The sequence below is a fragment of the Chinchilla lanigera genome, unplaced genomic scaffold (assembly GCF_000276665.1).
Source record: "Chinchilla lanigera isolate Chin_1 unplaced genomic scaffold, ChiLan1.0 scaffold00004, whole genome shotgun sequence".
NCBI lineage: Eukaryota > Metazoa > Chordata > Mammalia > Rodentia > Chinchillidae > Chinchilla > Chinchilla lanigera.
The window spans coordinates 8,590,929-8,615,097 of NW_004955405.1; the positions used below are offsets into that span (position 1 = coordinate 8,590,929).

Genomic DNA, 24,169 nt, shown 5'->3' on the forward strand with positions numbered 1-24,169 from the left:
TTCACAGACATTTGTTTACAAACAGTTTGGTTGGCGAACAGAAGCATTTGGCAAAATTTTGTTTCTGTTACCAACTGCAACAGGTGGTAAGCCTGACCATAGTTATCTTTCACACAAACACAAATGTGGCTGTCTTTTCCAGAATTATAGAACAAACTAAGTTCATGAACTGAGGTAACACTGTATCTTTTAAGTCCATTTGCCAAAAGATTTGGTTCAATTCTGATATTTCTTGTTTTTTTTTTTTTTTTTGGTTTTTCTCTGGTACCAGGAACCGAACTCACGACCTTGCGCTTGCCAGGCAGGCGCTTTTGCCGCTGAGCTAAATCCCCAGCCAATTCTGATATTTCTTTGTTTATTGTTTTTGTTTAGTTGATCTGTATTACACAATGGGGCATTTTTTTTTAATTAATTTTTTTTTTTTACGATGGGGGATTGTGTTGAGATCTCCCACTGTATTTGTATTGATAGTTATCTTTTATGTCCATTAGAGTTTGTTTTAGAACTTGGATGCAGTGTGGTTTGATGCCTCTATGTTTGTAATTATTTCTTCCTGTTGAATAGTTCCATTAACTAATATGTAATGGCCTTCTTTGTCAGTTCTAATCAGCTTTCGCTTGAAATCTACTTTGTCTGAAAATAAGAATGCTACTCTTGCTTATTTTTAGGTTTCCATTGAGTGGCATATTGATTTACATCCTTTGAGTTTTAGTCTATGAATTTCTTTTGCCATCTGTTTTCTGATATTCTTTGAAACCATATACATCATGAAAGGTTAGAAAGAAAGGATCTCAGTATGTGCAGTCTTTGGAAGAGCTTCTTTTGACATTTGTAGTAGTTGAAGATTTGGTAGCAGATCTGAGTTTGCTATCTTTAAGTAATGTTAACATTTTTGTTTCATAAGTTTGCTAAATCTGAAGAATTTGTTTCTTCAGTGGTGTCCCCCCAAAGTTTATGTGTTGTAACTGAATTCCCAGTACAACAGTTTGGAGAGGTGGGACCTTTAAAAGATAATAATTAGGTCAGTGGGTTACTGCTAACATCGTGGGGGTGGATCTTGATAAAAGAATGAGTTCAGCCCCCTTCCTTTTTTCTCTTGCACATGCTCTCTTGTCTTTCATCAATTCCACTCCAAGGTAATGCAGCGAGAAAACTCTTGTCACAGACTGGCTTCTCCACCTTTCCGACCTCTAGAAGTGTAAAGAGATTAGGCTCTCTTTACATATTGTCCAGTTCTGGGTGATACAGCAGCACAAAATAGACTAAACTCCTAAAAGAGCAAATGTGTAAGAGAAAAATGGGGTATGAAATTATGCTGTATGCCAAATACATACTGAAAAAGATTTGCCATCCTCAGTATTTCAGTACTGACTTAAGTAAGAACTACACTTTATGTTTTTCTTGGGGAAGACATGGTGGATTTATGCTGTTGTGTCTTCCTAACGTTCTGATATTCTTTGAAACCATATACCTCATGAAAGGTTAAAAAAAAGGATCTCAGTATGTATAGTCTTCAGAGTTCCATATAACTACATCTACAGGTAGCCATGGGTAATCACTGGTTACATATTTGAGTGAAGTTAACTGGCTTCTCTAATCTTGCACAGTACCCACACATAGACATCTGCAGTTCCAGTTGCTCATGGTTAACTGTGGTCCCAAGTATATTAAATGAAAAATTTTGGAAATAATTCATTAGTTTTAAATTGCATATGTTGGTTGGAGTAGCATGTCCTGTATCATTCCACCTAAGAGATGAATCATTGCTTTGTCTAATGTATTCATGCAGTATATATTACCTGCCCAGTAGTCACAGTACTTGTGTTCTGATAACCCTTATTTCATTTAATAAAGATTCCAAAGTGCAAAAGTAGTGATGCTGCCACTTAGATATACCCAAGAGAAGTCAGTGAGTTTCCTTTAAGTAAAAAGATAAATGTTCTCAACTAAATGAAAAAAGAAAAATTTTTTAAAAGAACTGTATACTGAGCTTGCTGAGGTCTGTGGTAATGAGTCTTCTGTCAGTGAACAAAAGGAAAAGAAACTCTTGGTAGTTTAGCTGTTATACGTCATACTGTAAATGCTTAGCTAAGATGGAAAAGTCATTAAATTTGTAGGTGGGAAACATGAGCAGATACTGTTTTGATTGATGGTGTGTTGTACCCAAAAGCACTGAGCCTCCTTCACCTCACCACATAGGCAGTGTCACATCCCCTTGTCACATGGAGTGTGCATAGAAAGATAATTAAAGAGACAGTTACTATAAAACATTGTTCATTGACTCTTCTCGTTTTTGCTCATCTCTTACTATACTTACTATATAAATTAAACTTTATCCTAAGTATGCATGTTAAGGAAGAAACGATGTATGCACACGTGCATGCATGCGCGCATGTGCACACACACACAGCCTTTGGGACTGTGTTGTAGTCAGAATTTGCAAGGGGGTAGATTTAATACAGGACACATAATTTATAGGATTATTTTATAATATTCACCCAAAAAGTCAGATGCAGAAGAGGGCAAGAGATCGTCCATGCACTAACGACCCAAAGATTCTAGCTGAGGGCCTGGATCCCACAGCAGTGTCCTGCACAAGTCCAGCTGGAGGCCTAGAGTCCATGACAATGTCTCATGCAAGTCTGTATCAAGGATCTGCACTGGGAAGGCCCAAAGATCACTGGTGGAAGCTAGGAAGTCTGTGCCAAAAGAATGAGGGATCTGTGCCAGTAGGCTGAGGGGTCTGTACTGGAGCCACAAAGTTATGCTCAAGGTAGGGACCAGAGCTCCCCTGAAGAGAACCACAGCCATCCCCAGTGATAGTGAGCACCTGAGCTCCTCTGACTATATAGTAAGTTCATATTAAGAAAACCAGCATGAGAAGCTTCCCCAGGAGAATCACCGGCACACCATCTTCCCCTCCAGTTCTCTTTTTATGCTGTTGGCAGCAATCCTCAGGTAAGCCTTCCACACTTAGAACCACTTTGACACAGTTCAGCTGGGTGCTGCAAGTTGCTCATTAGTTAATCCAGCACAGACCAGTACTGTCCACAACTTTAGACATCCACTAGTTGTCTCGAAACGTGTTCTGCATATAAGGTGAAACTAGTGTAAGCATTAGGTCAGGCCGTTTACGCTGCTGCTACAGGATACCACAGATTGCATCATTTATGAATAATAGAAATTTATTTTTTCTTTTGGAGGATAGGAAGTTCAGAATCAAGGTATCAGTAGGTACAGTGGTGAGATACCATATCTCACTGATGGTCCATGACTGTATCTTCACGTGATAGGAAGCAGAAGAGAGAACAAGAGAGTGAGGGCTCTGGAGCATTTTTATATATAGTGGCATATGCCCCTGCCCATAAGTCCCTGCCTCTCAGTGCTGTTATACGGAAATTGTTTCAACACATGAATTTTGGGCAGGACATGGTAGTTAAGTTTTCATTACTGTGATGAGCTAGCTGAGGCAGGCTATATTATAAAGCAGAGATATTTATTGTGGCTTATAGTTGTAGAAGGCCAAGGTCAAGGGGCTACATCTGGCAATGGCTTTGTTAGAGTCCTGAGCTGGTGCATGGTATCACATGATCAGAGACAGGGAATGTCGCATGCTTATCTCTTCTGGTCCTCAGAAGGTCACCAGGCTTCTGTTGTGAAGGCTTTACCCTCGTGACTCTAGATAATCCTGTTTGCTTTCCATAGTCATACTTCTAAGCACCACAGGTGCACTGTTTCTCCCTCTGAATACTTCACAGTGAAAATTAAATTTCAATATGTGAAGCCTGTTTACTGCGTTTTCACTGTAGTCTAATACTTTTTACATTTTACTTATTAGATTTCATGTTTCCCGAACAACCATTTGACACTGTAAAACATGAGACATTTTCATTTTGGAAAATAATAAACTTTAGTGAATCATTTTCTTTTTTTTTTTTTTTTTTTTTTTTTTTTTTCTCCAGTACTGGGAACTGAACTCACGACCTTGCGCATGCCAGGCAGGCGCTTTTGCCGCTGAGCTAAATCCCCAGCCCCCAGTGAATCATTTTCTTTATGGCAGCTTCTTGTTATAATTGACTTGTATTACGTTCAAAGTTTTATTTTGATACATGGTATAAAGTGAGGTTGTAATTTTTTTTTTAGACATTACATTTTCTTAGTATCATTTGTTGTACCATATTCCTTACTGGTTAACTATGCTTCTTTCATCGTATAATAATGACTTTATTTAATATAATTGCATTTTGGTTTTATTTTGTCTCATCTGTTTGTCTGTTATTATGCTATTACCATCATGTTTTAATTATGATAGCTTTATAGAGGAAGTTTCTCACTATAAATCTATCTTGCAAAAATCTGTATTTTCATAGGTCATATCAGAAGTTTTAGAAATACCCTGTCACATTCCTTTAGTTTTTTTTTGGTTTGGTTTGGTTTGGTTTGGTTTGGTTTTTTTTTTTGTTACTGGGAATTGAACTCACAACCTCACGCTTGCCAGGCACATGGCTGTGCTACTAAGCTAAAGCTCCCAGCTTTTTTAAAGATTTTTTTTCCTTTAAAATTCTGTTGAAATTGTAATGTCATAAATTAATTTGGGAAGAATTAAAAACTATTCAGTATCTTATTTGTCATTCTAAGAGTTAGATTATATTTTCCCTTATTCAGTTCTTCTGTGTCTCAGTGATGTGATATAGTTTGGTTCATATACTTCCCATACCATACATACCAACATACATACCAATATTTCTTCTTAAAAATGTTTTTAGTACTGTTTTTGTTGTTACTGATGCACTTTTCCCATTACAACTTTTAAGTGGTGATCAATTTGAAGTCTGTATTACTTTTTATATTTTATTTGTATTCTTTCACTGTATGAATTAAATTTTTAGCTAGTTTCTCTTGGTTTTATAGGCAGAACATCTACAAAGTGATACTATCCTCTTAATAGCTCAAGCTGAGTTACTATGTTGGCTTTAACTTACAGCAGTAGTAAACAGTCATATAGTTAATGTTGTATTTTCGTTTCTGATGCCATTAACAGCTCTGATGACATTAACAGTTTTATAATCTTTGAGTCAGGGTCATTTAGTATGCTGATGAGGTCCAGTATAATTTATATTGTACTTTCTAGGTTCGGAAACATTCACCTGAATTAATATAAAGAGCAACTGAAATCAGCAGTAGAAATATAAATGTATTGGAATAAATTATTAAGTGGTCTGATAAACATGGGAAACTTCTAAAGTTAGTAATGGATAGCCCCAAATTTTCAGAATTACAGTCAGTAAAGCATTATTTTTGCTATAAGATAATTGTTTAGAAGATGATATCACCCTTTAAAGTATAAGTAGCTATAAATTTAGGTACTTCTTTATATTTAATTTATATTACTCAGTCTTGAAAATGTGTGCTTGTTTGCTTTTGAGATTTTTTTTGAGACAGGGTCTTGTGTAGTTCAGACTGGCCATTAAACTCACTGTGTAGCTCAGTCTGACTTTGAACTTACAGCATCCTCCTGCCTCAGTGTCCTGAATGCTGTGATCACAGGCATGTGCCACCATGCCCAGGTTCATGACTTCTCTTTTTGAAATGTAGTTAAACGTAGTTTGCATAATGATTTTGTACTTTTATCTGAATTAAAGTGTTCCATGATTTAATAATGTATGAATGGAAATTCTTTTGTCGATTAGGGGAGAATTACTTTAATAATAACCCTTATAGACAATTTAAAAATTTCTCAACGTTTGGACCCACAGGGCAAGAATATACCTAACCATAAAAGTACTGTTGATAATTGAAATACATTATTCACCTTGGGGACGCATTTTGTATAATTTTTAATTCACACAAATATGTAGTTTATTCACTTATTTTAAAACAAGGTGTTGTCACACTGTGGGAGTATATTTTATATCAAGTTAATAAGTAAAAACAAAATTACATTATTTTTCATTGTTACTTATTTTTCTTTTCATTCCCTTGAATTATGAATGGGTATAAATATTTAGAAGTGCAAAATTGCTGAAATAGGAAAACTGGAAACATTAAAAACTAAATAGAGTAAAAATTAATGCATTTTTTGAAGCAGTCAAGAGAAGGAAACCAAGAAATGGAAATGATCCCAATTTAAGGGGGAAAAAATAGTGATTCTAGTTGAAATGTAAGGTCAGAAATACGTCTTCTTAACTGAATATAAGATACTACATTTTTTTTTTTATTTGCTACACCACGAGATTATGATGAAAAGTGCTGGGGACAAAAGTATTACATGCTTTATTCTCAATTATTTGGTGTTGGTCATTTTACTTATAAATCACTCACGATTAAAGTAATGTGGATATTTCATGTTTTTAGTAAATTAGGGCTTAAGTGTAATTTTCTAAGGTAATATTCATATAATGGCCTAAATAACATAAAGGATCATTACTTTTAAAAAATACAATAGTATTCAGTGCTCTGTGTTATCAGGTACATTTACTTTGAAATTTGGGCTTGATTACTACCATTTGAAAAACAAGGTATTGTGTAAGTCCCTTTGGACTTAGGAAAGCTGACACATGGATAGAGTGAAAGTCTTTCTCTCCTGATTCATCTTATGGGTTGGGGGGACAGCAGTAAAGAATACCATGCAAAATGTTATGATCCGGCACATCTGTTATTTGGGCCTAGAGCAAATGCACTTAGTAAATGTTTGGACTATTGAAGTGGAGTGTTCTCCTGCAGTTGGTCCACATTGTTTCACCGTGTCTTGTTGCTGTGGCTAAGTGTTAGATACTTAAAGTTACATTTCAGTGTTATGTGCAGTGGTGTTTTGATGAAGTAAAGATTGAGATTAAACATCTCCCCTTCTCAGGTCTTACTTTCTCACTTGCACAGTACTTCATATTTTTTTTGTCAAATATTGTGCTCTCAATAAAGACAGAAGGTGTCATTTTGTGCTGGAGATTGGTAGGTAAATATAAAATTATGACTTACCACAAATGCTGTATTAGAGGTACGTTCAGGCTCTCTTAGGAGTATGTATATTTGCTGAGCTTAAGATGAGATGTATGCCTGATACCCTGCATTCTGGAAGACTGAGGCAAGAGGATCAGGAAACAAGTTGGGGCTACACAGCAAGCTAAAGGCCAACCTGAACTACAGGGAGACCAGTTCAGTTATTAAAGGTTACAAATTTTCAATTATAGCATTGTTTTAGAAGACACTGTACATCTAGTTGCTCTATGTAAAACAGTGCACTAATTTGTACTGCCTTATACTTTGAATGACTAATAAGTGGATGCTGTGCTTTTGGTTTGTGGACTACGCTTTGGTCTTTCCGATCCAGTGACCACTAAGTCACATGTGGTTGCTGACATTTGAAAAGGTTTCTAGCTGAAGCAGAAATGAGCTGTAATTTCAAAGACCTAGTAGTGAAAAGAGGGTAAAATGATTCACTTTTTGTATTGATTACATGTTAAGGTGATAATATTTGTATATAAATGATATTTATTTAACTTAATCAGCTGGTAGAAAATTTAAAGTTGCCTAGGTGGCTCATACTATTTCTATTGAATAGTTGTATCCCAGACCAGTTGCATCTTAAACTTTTGGGTGCATAAAATTATTTGGAAATCGTGTGCATGGTTTTTTTGGCGGGGGGGGGGGGTCATTCTTTTTGAGACGGGGCCTTGCTGTGCAGTTCAGGGTGGCCTCAAGCTCACTTTGTAGCCCAGGCTGATCTTGAATTTACGATTCTCCCACCTCAGCCTCCAGAGTGCAAGTGCTGGCATTACAGATGCGCGCCACCACACATGGCTTGAAATCCTGTTAAAGTGGGAGTATTAAGGCTCTGTCCCCAGAGATTCTAGTTCTTAGGTATGAGGGTGGGCCCTGCGAATTTGCATTTCTAATAAGCTTTCAGAGACTGATGTGATCTGTGGACCTCACTTTTCACTTACAAGGTCTAAGGTAGACAGTCTTCTGCAAGCTTGAAAAGAATATTGCCTAGGATGAATCAAAAACAAAGTCTTTTCACAGACTGTTATCTGATCTCGTCTGTACATTATGGGTTTTCATATTGTCTAGAATAGTGACAGCAGACCTTTTAGAGACAAGTGCTCAAACTGCAACCCAAAACCCACTTATTTTTTACAAAGTGCCAGTGCTACAGTTGAACCTGACTACTGAGGTTTTAGTTTAGAAAAAATAACTCATACATTAACATCTTTTGTCTTAAAAAACTACTGTATTATGTGTGCCGTAAGTTTGCCACCACTGGTCCAGAGGAATGTATATTTAAATATTGTAGTAGGGGGGCTGGGGATTTAGCTCAGCGGCAAAAAGCGCCTGCCTGGCAAGCGCAAGGTCGTGAGTTCGGTTCCCGGTACCGGAGAAAAACCAAAAAAAAAAAAAAAAACTAAATATTGTAGTAGGACTTTGAAGGAAAAAATGAGGTATTTTGTCATACTTCAATGAGAATGCATATATTATTACATCTTACAAATAGGAAAAAAAAAAGAAAGCTGTTTGTAATATGGTAAAGTAAGTCAGCTTGTCATATTTAAGACAGAATTTAATTGCATGGCTAAAGAAAGGGGAAGAAAATTGTAGGAAAGAACTTAAATTCGTGTGAAAGACCAATGTATGTGACACAGGGATCTTTTATCTAAAATGTTTACGTTTTTTCCTAAATATTTTTAATTTCCATATTCTTAGAAACAAAGCATGGAATGACGTAGAGAAAGATATAGCAGCCAAAAGTCAGAGTGACAGGAGGGGACAGTAATAATGGAAAGCAGTGAAGAGATGGATGACTTCATTGCTAAATTTGGAGAGTTATAGTTGATACATTGTGTCAACTTGAGTTTGGAAGCTTAACTAAGGAACTCAGCTATTCTACAACCTGGGGTAAAAAGGATGTGCTGTTATGTTCTGTGGTGGTGTTCATTGTGTCAACTTGAGAAGTTTAAAAGTTCAGCTAAGTGATTCAGCAGGGGGCCAGGGTCCTTACTTGGTAAACATCCTCAGTTTGTGGAAGGGGAGGGCACTAAGATGGTGTGGGTGTGGGCGGATTGCTGCCATACAATATAAGTGAGGAAAAGAGGCTTGCTCCCCTCTCCCCACTTCTGCTCTTGTCGCTTTTACTGACCTCTATCGCCTTGAACAGTATGTTCACAGTATGTTTTTCTAAAACGTGTGGCATATTTGTATTCTTATTTGCAAATACTTTTTTGAAGGGTGCCATGCCACCCTGCCTTGGAGCCAGCTGATTACAGACTGAAGCCTCTACAAAGTGTGAGCTAAATAAACCTTTCCTTCCTTAATTTTGGGTGTTGGGTATTTTGTCCCAGCAGGGAGAGAAAAGTAACCAAGAGAGAGAGTGAAGTTTATACTATAGTCCACTAAAATACTTATTGACTTGATTAACTTCTCTCAGCAGCCAATGTGTTATAATCATCATATTTAATTTTATAGTTTGAAAATACCTTACTAACCTAGTCTCCAACTGGTAATCCTTTCTGTCTCATCCTTAGGTACTCAGCCTTCATGAAACACTTAATTTTGTGATCTATTTCTGTTTTTGACAGCCCTAAGACTACAAAGCACTCCTTAGTTATTATTTATTAATCATCTTTGTTGCATTTGCTACCTGTTGGTTGTATTTGTAGGTCCTTGATAAATACAAAATATTCTTTCTCCCCAGTGAACTTTCCTATTTGAAGACAAAACTGTCATATTCCTTATTTCTTTAGTTAGCCCTGTTTAACAGAAAAACTGTATTAGTGGTGTAAGATAATAGAGAAAATGTTCACAGTGTGTTTTTCTAAAACGTGTGGCATATTTGTATTCTTATTTGAAAATACTTTTTTGAAGGGTTAATCTTTTCTTGTAGGACCGGTGTTATAATTAGGTTCATCAATAGAACAGAGCTAGTAAGATGTGTGTACATAGTTATTTTCAAGGAATTGGCTCAGTAGGCCACCAGACTGAAGACCCGGGGAAGGACTGATGTTGTAGTTCAGGTCTGAAAGGTGCTAACAGATTTCTTTCTTCCTTAGAAAATGCCAATCTTTAATTCTCTTCAAGGCTTCAGCTGATTGGATGAAGCTGTCCCCACTATGGAAGCCATATCTGCTTTACTCAAAACCTACTGATTTAAAATGTTATTCTCATCCAGAAACATCATCACAGAAATATCCAGAATTTGACCAAATTCCTAGGCATCATGGTGGACAAGTAGAATATAAATTTCCACTGAACCAATGAAATGGATTCTGTGGCACAGTAGTTACGTGTTGTGACAAGTGCTGTTAGAATTAGAAATTTTCACACAAGACTCTGTAATTACTGAGATTTTTCATGTCCTGCTTTTTAATATATTTTGTTATAAATACCAAAGTGGGACTCCAAAAGACAAAAGTAATTTTCTTTCTTAATAGGGACATATGGGTTCAAAGTCTAGGTTTTTTAGCACATAATATTCTGTTTGGTGAGTTCATTTTAGATACTTGTAATTTTCTCTTCTCATATTTCAGTATTATGTATCTTTTTTCATTGTACTAAAGGAGCAAACAGAATGTTTTCATTTGGCTCCTAATAGCTTAGTTATGGATTGACCACCTTTTCTTTCTGATGTGTGCATGTGGGAGGGATAATACAAAGGCAAAGTAATTTTCTACAGTGATTTCTGAAGACTTAAGGAACATTTTTGCATATGTTTCCTTTTAAAAAATGTAGTCTAATACCTGATCAGCTTAGTGAAGAATGGAAAATGTAACTCATCTACTGATTGGTAATTCTAAAAAGCTAATACTTTTGACTTGATGAGCAGATTCCTAAAATGTAAGACAGTCTCTTTATAAAGTCAGTCTTTTGTGGTAGAAGTAATGAGGACCACTGCATAAATAAATATAATGCAACTGTTTATATTTCCATAGCAGTTTATTCTTTCCTGTATTTAAGATTATGTCAGTGTATAATTACTGTTTTGTATATGCTTTCTTCATTTCTTCAGTTACCAATTTCATAAGGGCAGAAATGGAATTCTATGCAACAGTTAAACTGGGTACCACCATACATTAGTTGATAATTGCTCTAGAGCGTTCAGTGGTTATGATAGATGGGAACTAGATAAATTTTAATACACTGTAATATATGATGTGACAGAGCTAATTACTAAATATTGTCGAAACAGAGCTAGATTGTATTCACAGTTGTAAACTCTTCCAGAGTGTCCCAGAGGGATCTGGGTTTTGATCAATAAATAGGTATTGTGTAGGTATTTTCTTGTCCTTTTCTTTCTACCTAGATTTCTTCAAACCGTCTAGCTACCTTTTACAACTTCTGAATACTTATATTGAGCTACTCGCAAAAAAATCATAAACTGGGTATAGCATGTTACTTTTACAAATTTAGGGTTTCTGGCTTCATTAGGTACTAGAACATATTCTTTAGAACTTACACATATTTCTTTGTAGAATTTTTTCTCTATCAGCTGAGAATATGCTTTTTAATCCTTAAAAATTCAGCTCAGACACTACTTTGTGAACATTTCACAATACACAGTTGTAATTGGCTTTCCACTATACTTTAATATATAATTTCTCTAGTGGTATCAGTCACATTGAATTGTGATAATTTATTAATATCTGTTTCCCTTAATAGGCTTTATGAAGATGATTTATCTTATCTTTGTTGTATATTTCCAACTTCAGAGGGATTCAGTAAAAGTACACTCCCATGTCTTTGACTACCAAATACATTCCGACAACTGGCAAACAGTGTATTTGGGGGTAAAGTAGGACCAAGGAATGCTGAGTTTTGAAAATATAGTGTACTTTAGCTATGTAAATGTGTAGATTGTGGGAAGAACAACATCCCAACAAAGGAAGGGAGTGGTGGGAAGAAAACCAAGTCCACGAAGGAGCTAAAACGTTTAATGTGGCTAGCAAGAAGGGCACAGGCAGGAAAGGGTCAAGAGACAAAAACTGGGAAAGGAGTAAGGTATCTACTTCCGAAAGGACTTTCATGCCATACTAAGACCATGTGAGTAAAAGCGAGTAAAAATCAGTAAAAACTGAGGTAATCATTCTAAAAACAGATTGGAGAATGAGCCATGAGGAAGACATTTTTTTTCAAGATGAGAGTTAAGGAAAAATAAATATAAGCTGGTTTATGTGTGAAGAAACAAAATATTCAGGAAAAAGTATCCATTGACAATGATGGAGAGTAGTAAATATTTAGATTACTGGTTTGGAAAATGTGACTGGGAAATGATTACAAAATAAAAGGATTACTGCAACATTAAAAGTCTGATTAAGATTATGAAATAGGAACTTGTAGTGGTACCAGCTAACATGTTTCCTAACATAATTTAGTATTTTTAAATTTGGGAATGTGAAATAATGAATGACTAGAGTCATTCACTATCAGAAGATTTAGCAGTAATGCAAAATAGGATTTTAGGTAACTGAGAATTCATGAAGTCATGACTTAGAATTCATGAAATGCTGGCAAAATAGAAATGCAGTTAATTATAGAGGTGACTGATAGGGAAACAAGAAGTTCGAAGAATAGGTTTCAATAAGATTTTTTTTTTGGTAAAAATTGTTAATAAGGAGGTAAGAGACATGGCATAGAAGACTGGTCAGAAATTGATTTCCAAATTAGGCTTTTCAACCGTGATGATGAGGCCATGGGCATGACTTTGTGGTGGCAGATTGTTAAAGAGCAGTGAAAATTAGGTCACTTATTAAAGCCAAGGAAAATGAGGCCAAGTTATTAACCACTTCGTGTAGCATCAGTTGTTCAAGACGATGGCAGGAATTTGAGGGGAGAGGAAAAATTTAAAATAAGCTGTAGTTAACTAAGATGAAGATAAAGAGTGGTTGTAATGAGAAATGGGGGGCAAGTAAAATGTCACCAGAGGGTAGAGGTTGAGAAGAAAGAAACTGTTTCTGATTGAAGTCAGAATCAGAGTACCTCCGATATCTTTTCACTAAGAAACAACAACTCGGGGGGAGAACCACAATGGTGGAATAGCAAGTAGTGCAAAATGTTACCCTGTGAGGATCCAGAATCCAAATACTGTACCTTGAAAAGAACAACTTGACAAAGACAAAAAAAAGAAGTAGATCCTAGGAAGCATGCAAGTACTGATAGGAAATTTAGAAGATATAGAGGAGTTAGAGAAATGGGCCACCACACAGAAAAAAACTGAAGCAATCTGAGATGGGAACATGTCTCCTCAGAGCAAAGTAAGACCCCAGGGCCAGGAGCTTTCAAGGACGGGGGAGACAGAGGACCAAGCCAAGAGTGCTATTTGTATTTATAAATATAAGTATTTATATTACAAAGAAAAGCCCACAGCTGTTGTAAACTGCAAAAATTGCACAGGATTTTACTGCAGAAGCGACTCGTTCTACCTGGTAGACATCGGTTGGAGAAGAAATCCAGTGCTATACCTGCCATATTGCCAGAGTGTGTTTGTTCAAGCACCATTTGGGGAACACTTGAGTAGAACCCCCAGAACAACTAAAAACAGAACAACTAAAAAATGACTTCACCTCAGGGTTCCACGGGTGATGAGAGGTGTAGGCCTGGTAGATGTGAGGCTCCAACCTTCATGGTGAAAAACCGGACATGGTGTGAGTGGCTTTCAGAAGTAACTGGGTTGGAAAATGCTGACATTCAATACAGCAGTCTCCTTGAACCCTTGCCCTGCTATTGACATACAGCACAAATCACAGGTGGTCTTGCTTTCCCTGTCTGTCAATATGAGCAAGTGTACACCTTGGCTTGGATGGTTGCTATAGCCTTGGGTGAAAGGATGTGTCTGGAACAAGGGGACACCTTACAGACCCACAGGCCATGAAGTTAAGTGGAGAAAACCGACTTAATGGATTCTAAAACTGTGAGTCCTAGAAAGAAAAAACCATTCACTCAGAAAAACAGAAAAATTTTTTCTTGGACTTTTTCATTTTTTCCCTCCCTGGTGTGTGGATTTGGGGGATTTTCCTTTTTTATTTATATTCTTTTTTATTGTTTTTTCTCATTTGTTACTTCCTTTTACCTTTAATTGTATTGACTTCCTTTTAGTCTTAAGTAGGGTCCTTTATTTCATTTTTTTCTCTTTTTGTCTTCCACTGCTTAATTTTCCTTTCATTCTCTCATTCCCCACCCTTTCTTTCTTCAGTATAGTTAACTATGCCAGTAATGGTGAACATTTTAGAGATTAGTGTCCAAATTCAGTCCAAAACACATTTATTGCAAAGTGCCAACACTGCAGTTAAACCTGAATACTGAGGTTTTAGTTTAGAAAAAAAACGACTTATTCATTAATCTTTGGTCTTAAAAACAACATATGGCAGATTCACCACTGTTACTGCTAAATTTTTTTCTATTGTTAATTTTACATTTGGTAGATTATTTACTGTATGTCAATATTTGTTTTAGTATTTATATTATAATTATAGCTCTCTTCTGTGGTTAAGGGTGCTACATTATTGGTTATTATGGTATGCCAGTGTCCAGTTTGTGACTTGATGCTACTATTATTGCTGATTTAGTTGCCATTGGTAGGGTGACATAGTTACTACTATAAATAGGATTACCTTTGTCTCATTTAAAATACTGTTGTCCGTTCCCAGAGAACTGGGTGCTGGGCCAATTGCACACATGACATCCTCCTCTCCTAGGTAAATGAAGGTGGTCAGATGTTGGGACAGAGACAAAGTCCTATATTTAGCCATGCCCAGAGTGTATTGCTGACACTACACTTGATCTTAGCCAAAAGGCCGAGAAGCGATCAGAGTGTATTGCTGAAAAGCAGACACTAACTAAAGAGAACAAGGAACATGGTCTTTGCCATATTGGTACCCACAAGCCTCAGCACAAAACAGTATATAGTAATAGAAATACGAGAAGACGAGGCAACAAAGTGCCTCCCAAAACTTCCAACTCCTCCAAAGCTGAGAGAGTTAAAAATAGGAAATAGAGATGCAGATCTCTTACAGAAGGGAGTGTTCAAGAGATGGAGGCAGAGAATTAAGATTTTTATATACATATACCAATTCCCCATGAAGAATGTAGTCATTATATACGCAAACATGTGCCAGTGAGAAAAAGAACGAAGCAAACTGCAGCTCAAGCTCCAGGCTTTGGGTCTTGGAGTAGAAAGTGAGGATAAGAGAGTTGAGGAATTTTGTTTGAGAGTACTTCAAGGGAGGTCTCCAGATCAAGTCCTACATAAAAGTGAAAGGGAGAGAGATTTCAGGAAATGTCTATATTTGGCTTTCAGTCTTTCAGACACCCAAGAGGGCACAATGAAAAGTGTTCAAAACTAGCTCAGAAGGAATAATTTTTTTTTTTTTTTTTTTTTTTTTTGGTTTTTCTCCGGTACCGGGAACCGAACTCACGACCTTGCGCATGCCAGGCAGGCGCTTTTGCCACTGAGCTAAATCCCCAGCCCCTCAGAAGGAATAATTAAATGTAGCATATGCTTATTCCTTTGGTGGTGAACTTTGGTGGTCTACAGTCCGGTTCTCTTCTCAGTTTAGTGTTGATGGGTTCTATTGATGCTGTTATAGCAAAAGTGTATTGAGAAGGCTTTTAAAATGTTTAGTTGAGGACCAGGGATGTGGCTTAGTGGTAGAGCACGTGGCTAGCAGGTGCAAGGTCCTCAGGTTTGTCTCCAGTACCACAAAAAGAGATTCTCCTCTCTTTTGAGAATGACACAGTGCAGTTGTGGCCCTATATATATTTTATATGAAATTAATCAGCATTTTACCAGTTGATACTTTAACCATACTCTTTCTTGACGTTTGATATATCTTCAGTTCACTTCTCATATAGGACTTCATTCTTCCATCTCACAAACACACACTTTTCCTCAAGATAGCCTGCAGTCAGCAACTCTTGTCACAGTTTTTATCTTAGCCATTCTCCCTAATAAATTAAAAACATCTCCAAAGTCACAGAAAATTATTAATTCTTACTATTTTCAGCATTAAATCATTGTTCTGAAGTGTTTTTTAAAATTTTTTGGAAATAAACATCAATTTTATTTTTTATTAGTGATGTGTTCTTTTTTCTTTCCCTATTTTTAACCCCTTTCTTAAGTCTCTTTGAACAACTTCAAATTTCTATTCTCTTAGTGATTATTCTTCAAATTGTGATTTACTCCCACCTTTAAAAACCTTTCAGCTGTATTTATAGCAACATGATTCTATCTGGATTTGCTTTTGGTCTCATAGGTTTTTTTTTTTAAGAAGGCAAAACTCACTAAGATATTTACCACTTCTTTTTTTTTTTTTTCCTGGTACGGGGAATTGAACTCACGATCTTATGTTTGCTGGGCAGGCGCTGTGCCACTGAGCTTAAATCCACAGCCCCTGTCCTCTTTTTCTTTACTACAACTGAGATGCTTTTCCTCTGCACATTTCCTACTGTCTTTCCCATTTTCTGTTTCATAGCCCCTCTTCCTTTGGGGAGGCAGTGAGAGTTGAGTGAGATGACCCTTTACCTACTGGGGGTACAGGATCTTCCAGACTACAGTTGTGTGATCTGTGAGCTAGTAAATTTCTCTACTGAAGTATAGTGCAATACTTCCTATTACTTGCAGTATATCTATCTATATCTGTGTTTATGTACAAATAAAGTTTAAAATATTTTTGTTTTTAAAAAATATACAATTTAGGAAATATAAAAAAAGAAAGCTATTTTACAAAACTTGAGTCATACCATATAAATAGCTTCCTTTTAAAAAACATTTTGATTAGTTATTCATGATGTTAAATATTCCCTTAAGATGATTTTTTAAAATTAATTAAGTTTATTGATATATTTTAGTTATGTATAATGATCACATTGATCGTAGGGAATTTGTACCTGTTCATGATATAACTTGATTTTTTCCCTCATTCCTCTACCATCCCGTCAACTGCTCTTCCCCTCCTTACATACAAAAGCTTTGTTTCCATTTTTTCTCATTTTTTTCTTTTCCCTTCTTTCCTTTTCCCGTCCATCCTCCTTCATTTGCCTTCCCATTTGAACATTTTCTTCCTGTTTCAGAATATCTATCCTACATTTTGGTCCTTAGTTACACTTTTGATTTCTCACGCCAGAGAAACGATGCAGCATTTACACATTGTGTCTGATTTATTTCACTTGAGTGTGAACTCAAGGTGCATCCATTTGGCTAGAAATAGCTCAAGCTTACCCTTCCTTATGGCTGAGTAGTACTGCATTGTATAAAAAGACACATCTTCTTTACCCATTCACCAGTTGATGGGCATTTGCACTTTTCCCAAGATTTGGCTCTAACAAACTGCCCCTGTAAAGATGGGTGTGTATGTATTGCTGTGGTATGATGCTTTTAATTCTTTTGGGAAGATACCAAGAAGGGCAGTAGCTGGAACAAAGGTGAAATGGAACATCTGGTCCTAGTTTTTTGAGGAATTTCCATAGTGTTTGCACCAGTCTGTACTCCCACCAACATTGGAGAAGGGTTCTTTTTTCCCCATACCCTGCCAGCGTTTGTTATTGGTTGATTTCTTGATATAAAATGTTTATAATGATTGCAGAATGTGTTTTTTCAGTGGCTACACTACACTGATCAGTATCTGATCTTGAGCATTTCTTAAATACATCTCTTTTCCCCTTTCACCAGGTTTATAATGATGCTGATTTTAAGTGACTTTTTACCTTTTTTTCTTATGTTACTTTTTGGGTTTTGTTTGGTTTGTTTTTATTCTGTTGTCTTAGAAAATTATAATAAATTTATCTCACATTGATTTACAGTTATCATAAAATAGTGTTTCTTTAAATGGATTCCTCAAATTAGTTTTTTAGGTATCTCATGAAGAAATGACTGATTTGAGAAACAGTATATAATCCTGTAGGCTCACAATAAACATTAGGAAATTAAGGACTTCAGAGAGTCATGCAGATGCCAAATCTCTTTAGCCTTATTTATGTCATATTTTCCCACAGGGTGTTTGACAGTAGAATGGAGATGGGTCTTTAACTGACAAAGTTCCTTTACTGTGTTTTATTATATCCTCATTCTCCAGTTCTGTAATAAGGAAACCTACATTTTCTGCATGGAGCATATCTTCACTAATTTCACCTTTTAGGTGAACAATTCTAGTCCCCTACCTGTTTATCATAGTTAACATAGTTTCTCATGGTACTTACTTTTTCAGTAAATATTTTATTTTTTTAACCCTACAACTTTTAATTTTAAGCAACTGACTTACAACCTGGTTGATGGTAATGTTAAAGAAAAGAGTTAAAGTTGTGCCATCTCCCTGCTGCTTCTAGTCATGATTTCCAAACATAACCTCTACTTCTACAACTTACATTATCCATGGAATTGAAATGACTGCAAAACTGGCAGAATCATTGTAATTGAATGAGTCTCACAACTTCATCTTTAATAAGACCTGTTTCTGATGATTAGTCATTGTATAATGGTTTTATTCTGTTCATGACTGCATATCTCTTTTTGTTTTTGACATCTTTTTTTTGTGTAAGGTTTTTGAGGAGGGGATTCTTGACATGAAAGAAATGTCATTGTATTCATACACTGCCATGAACACTTGATAAGCGTATGTTTTCTTTTAGAAATAGCAAGTTCTAATATGTTGGGCCCTCCCTTTTCTTATACTCAGCGTATTCCTCTTGTATGTTTTAAACCGTTTTACTCTTTATACTTGGTTTCCTTAGTTTTCCTTAATAATGGCCGCAGTTTAACTATTCCCAAATTCTGTACATTCTTTTTTTAGTTATCTTGCTTTAGTCCTTACTCCTGTAAAACATGTTAAATGAAAATGTCTTTCACATAATAATTTGACAAGTCTGGTCTTCAGTAGTTTTTTAAATGAAAGTTGTTTTTAGGAAGAGCACTAGGCTAGTAATCGGAAATACTGGTTTCTTTGTCCTTTTTCAATATAATCTTAAATTATCTTACTTGTAATACGAGCATGACTTGTAATGCTTGTCTCCCATCACTGGTTTGTTATTTTTGTCATCACTGTTGTTTTTGTGGTATTAGGGATTTGACCAAATGCCTTTGAACTGAGCTATATCCCTAGCCCTCCTCCCTGCTTTTCTATTTTTAATTTTGAGTGTGTCTAGTAGTCTGGTTCAGACTGTGTTTGAACATGTGATCTTCAGAGGCATAGAGTGCTACAGTTAAGGCATGTACCATCATACCCAGCTCACATGACCTTTTTTTGGTACCAGAAATTGAACTCAGGGCCACAGGCTTGCCAGGCAGGGTATGTGCCACTGAGCTATATCCCTGACCCATGGCTGTTTTTAAAATTGAGAGAATATATTTGAAAATGCTTTGAAATTATAACAAAATATTCCCACTGTGAAATTAAGATACAAAATTTTTATGGTAGTCATATTATTTTAAAATGGCTTTCAATCGGGTATGTTTGAATGAAGGTACAACTAGTCTGAGTAAGAATTAGCTAAAAATGGTAAGGTAAGGTGGCATTTTAAAGAGAGAACATTGGGGCTGGGGATTTAGCTCAGCGGCACAGCACCTGCCTGGCAAGCGCAAGGTCGTGAGTTTGATTCCCGGTACTGGAAAAAAACCAAAACATAAAAAAAAAATTAAAAAAAAATAAATAAAGAGAGAACATTATTTGCTGAAAGCATTTATGCAATAGACTGCTTAATTTGGGCTACTATGAGTAATTTCATGTGACTGGAGTATAAGATATCAGTGGAAGTGTATCAGGAGGTAGCATTGGAAAATGTGGATTTCCTGGAATGTTTAATTAAAAGTTATGGCGAACCTCTTAAAGATTTAGGGAATTGACAGATTTGTACTTTATTTTGTATCATTGTAAATAACAGATAGGGAAAGGCAAACGTAGAGTAAGGGGTCTCTTGAAGCTGTTGCATTTCATCAAGGTCAGAACTGAGAACCTAAGGATGTAAAAAGGACAGGATAGATGCAAAAGATATTAGTGAGATGGGAATCTGTACAACCTATTATCTGATCAAATATGGGTGGTAAAAAAAAATGCACTGAAAGGGAAATTTACAGCTGGTCTTGGGCAGCTTAGATCAGTTTTCTGTTACTGAGATAGAGATCAGAATGAATTTAAATGAGAAGATGAATTTGATTTGGGTTATGTTCAATTTTAGGTATTTATAGTATCTCCAAGTACAAATATTTTTTGTCGTTGTTGGATAAAAGCGGATTTGGTATTTTTCTTTGTGGTGGTAACTGAAGCCTTGGATTTGGAGCAGGTTACCCAGGCAGAGTCAGGTTAATTGGTTGCTCTGACAGTCTGTCTGCGACAGTCTTGCTTACTTAGTTCAAGGTGGCTTTTCTGTGTACCTAAGCTGGCCTCAGACTTGCAGCAATCTTCTTGCCTTAGGCCTATGCTACCACACCTGGCTACAGCTAGGTTGCTGGTTACACCTTATTTATAAAATCTACCCTTGAAGAAATATATAATCTCCAGAGAACAGGATACGTATGGTCCTTTGAGTCATATGACTGGTCCTTGTAGTCAATTCCAAATCTGAGTCCACAGTGAAAACCTTTCTTCTCCAGTCTGCCATCAGGATCTCTAGCACACACAGTATCAAGATAGTAGTTGTTATTCTATTATGAAGTCTATTATGAATTATGATAATATATCATAATTTCAGCTTAATGTGGTAATATGCCTGAGAAGTCCCTCTTGGTGTTTCACTAAAGCTAATTACTTAAATGTATTTACTTGGCAGCATTGTTGAGAATCTCAGCCTTCCTCAAACCATGATTGCAAATTATGAGTTGCTTCCCATTCCACCTATTTCCTTCTCCTGTATGCATTGTTTGAACTACTCCCCGTACAACACTGTAGTTTGTCATCTTGATTTACTCCTTTCAAGTGTCTGTGGCCTGATTGCCCAGGCTGAAGTATGTAACTAAGCTGCCTCCTTGTTTATCAGAAGGTAGGTGCAAGAGTAGAGGTAGAGTTCTCATGAAGATAATGGGTCTGAGTCCCACAGTAGCTCCCATAGCCACTATTTTAGAGTACTTATAGCATTTACCCTTCAGGAATGGGTCCCTCAGAATTCAAGGACCTCTGGGTGCCCATAATTTGGGAATATATTCAAAACATTTTTTTATGGCTGCACCTAAGTCAGCATCAAGGGGGAAGGAGATGATTCTTGCAGTTAAAATGTCAGTAGTAATCTGGCTAAATACAATGAAAAGTATTGTATGCTTTTATAAAAACTGATCCTAATACATGTTTGGGTTTTTGTTTGTTTTATTATGCTTGCAAGTAGCTATTTATTTGGACTTGGAAACATCAATCTCTGATTACTTTGTAATGCTCTTTTAAAATAATTTGAAGGGTGCTTACAGATACTAGAACATCTGTTAGTTCACAAGTAAATATACATTTTCAGATCCAGTAGAACGCCAGCATAGAAAATACATTTGAAGTGAGGTCAGAACCTTGTAGTTATTGGGTGTTGAAGTTTTAGTGCTAGAGCAATATTTCATTCTTTTTTTTTTTTTTTTTTTAACAGTAGAAAAGTTTTATTGGGGAACAGGAGCAGCTCCTGAGTCAAGGAGGGATGCCAAGTGGGTTGCCCTTGTTCTTTTTTTTAATGGCAAAGGGAAAAGATTACTCTCAGATGTTTAAATTCTAAACCTATTAAAAATAAATTCTAAACCTATATAGAAGCCTGCATGCCACCAGATACCGTTCCCAAATTCTAGAATTCTGTTTTAACCCAGCTATCCTCCCAAATCCTTGAATTGTAATCTGAGGAAAGTCTCATCAGGGTGTGAAATTTACCTTTGTTTTGTTGTTCTCCCCTTGTCCCTAACATTCAGCTCTGATGTTTAGCCATTCTTTTAGTTACAGTTAAAATGAGGCACGCATGAGTGATTTGCAGTTAGCTCACCTCCACAAACACAAATGCCCTAGGTTCACATCTAATCATGTGTCATACTCTGTGCCAGGTTCTTGCTGTCATCCCAGCACTGGCAGATGGTAAAGCTAGACCCTGGGGCATTCAGACCCAGTGTTCTCAGGTTATATATCTTCTACTAGCCATGGTCAGAAAGAAAAGGGTTTTAACATAGCAACTTATTTTTTAATACAAATATGAACGTGTATACCAGGGATGTTACAATTCTTTAATCCAAAACCCTAGGTAGTGAAGAGGTACATGGAATAACGGTTTTAAAATTTTTTGTGGGGCTGGGGATTTAGCTCAGCGGCAAAAGCGCCTGCCTGGCAAGCGCAAGGTCGTGAGTTCGGTTCCTGGTACCGGAGAAAAACCAAAACCAAAAAAAAAAATAAAATTTTTTGTTCAGAGCTCATGATTAGAAATGTGTTATACATATAAGAGAATACATATATGTACAGTCACATCCATATACATAAATCAACCCAAGATTCACCTAAGTGTTTCCCCTTCCCTTGTGCAGTATTTTCCTATTCTTCTGTTGTTGTAGATGTTAATCCTGTTTCTCTTTTTAAAAAATAACTGATCATCAGTCACACACACAAAAAAAATTAGAGCTCACTAATAAGTTGGTAACCTACCTGCAGTTTGAAAAACTTTGTACTAAGCAGTCAACATGTATATAAAGAAACATTTTTTGAATGTTCTGAAATTATCCCATTAAAAACTATTTTCCTGCTCTATTGGTCACATCACCTGTGTTTATGTAACAAGAAACATAGTGTTTCCTATTAATTGTATATATATATATAAGGACTTACAGGATATAGAGTAGTCATACCTAGAAACAAATTTTCAATTTTTTTTTTTTTTTTTTTCCAGTACTGGGAGTTGAACTCACGACCTCATGCTTGCCAGGCAGGCGCTGTGCTGCTGAGCTAAATCCCCAGCCCCAAATTTTCAATTTAATGAGGCTTAAAATCTTTACATATCATTTTTCTTTATTGTTTATAAACAAATAGCAGTTTCATTTTCTTGAACTTTATTTCTTTCATCATTCCAGATATACCTGTTATTAATAGCAGGTACCTAAAATAGCTTGATTTGTAGATTCTTAAGGAAAGAAATTAGGGACCTCTTGGTTTTTTGTATCATCAAGTAGATTTCAGAATTCCATATATTTTACTGTTTACTGTTTCTGTTCCTCATTCATGACAGTTTGAATGAGTTGTATAAAAAACATGTAGAGCTGTATAATCTCAGCTGTCATTCATTTCTTCATATGATATATAGGATTTTGCTCATTGTAATTGACTTTTTCTATTTTTTTTTTTTTTTTTCACTGCTGGAGATTAAACCTAGGGCCTTGTGCTTACCACGCAAATGCTGTGCTCCTGAGCTTCATCTCCTGCCCTATTATTGCCATTTTTAAAATTGTGATAGCATTATAGGGACAGATAGAATTTATGTAAAATATGTTGTTATAGCTCTATGAGTTGAGAAGAGACATAGAAAAAGCATTCCTGTTCTGAACAGAGTTGAAACTGATACTGAAAGTAATTTTGTTAGGTAAGTGATGCATTCATAAAGAAATTCCTTTATATCTGTCTATATGTACAGTATTATGTGTGTTATGCAGGTTAAAACAAAAGCAATTTGTGGAGAAGGTAATTTTATATAAACATATATTTGAGTGTATGCTGAAACTAATTTCATTTATGTATTTAAAGTCTTCAATTCATTGTAGATCTTGTTGGTATTAGTAGTAAAGATTTTCATGGCAGTTTTTTGTTCCTTTCAGATACAGAAACAAGTGAAAAAATTCAAGCAAGTGGAATACTTCAGCTGTTTGCAAGTCTTTTGTCTCCACAGTCTTCTTGCACAGCCAAAGTAGCTAACATCATAGCAGAAGTAGCCAAAAATGGTGAGGTTTACCTCAAGAACTTTTCTGTTGGGAACATCTTCAGTTTTTATACCACAGTTGTCAATATGTTTTATTAGTCTCTGTTTTAAGTTTATAGATTAGAGTTTTTTCTATTTCTGTGTTGGACATTTTTCATGTAATTGTTTTAAATGACTAATCGTAGTTGTTTTAGTGATACATTTCCCATTTGCTATTCCATTCCTTCAAAGTAAAATTAAGGGAAAGCACTGCTAGTCTTAGCTATGTTTGTATCATTCTTTACTTTGGGTATGGAATTCTGGAGCTTGTCATTAAAGCATTCATCTTCATTGTCTTTGGAGAGCT

General features: G+C 36.0%; 1 protein-coding gene across 2 annotated transcripts in view; it reads left to right on the forward strand.

Annotated features, from left to right (window-relative positions):
• Window positions 1-24,169, forward strand: part of Rap1gds1 (RAP1, GTP-GDP dissociation stimulator 1) — a gene marked incomplete in the record, with an annotated part of 153,488 nt that overhangs the window by 35,812 nt on the left and 93,507 nt on the right. For both annotated transcript variants that reach the window (XM_013517446.1, XM_013517447.1), the window contains 1 exon segment: window positions 23,723-23,845. In XM_013517446.1, coding sequence (XP_013372900.1) covers window positions 23,723-23,845 — 123 coding nt within the window.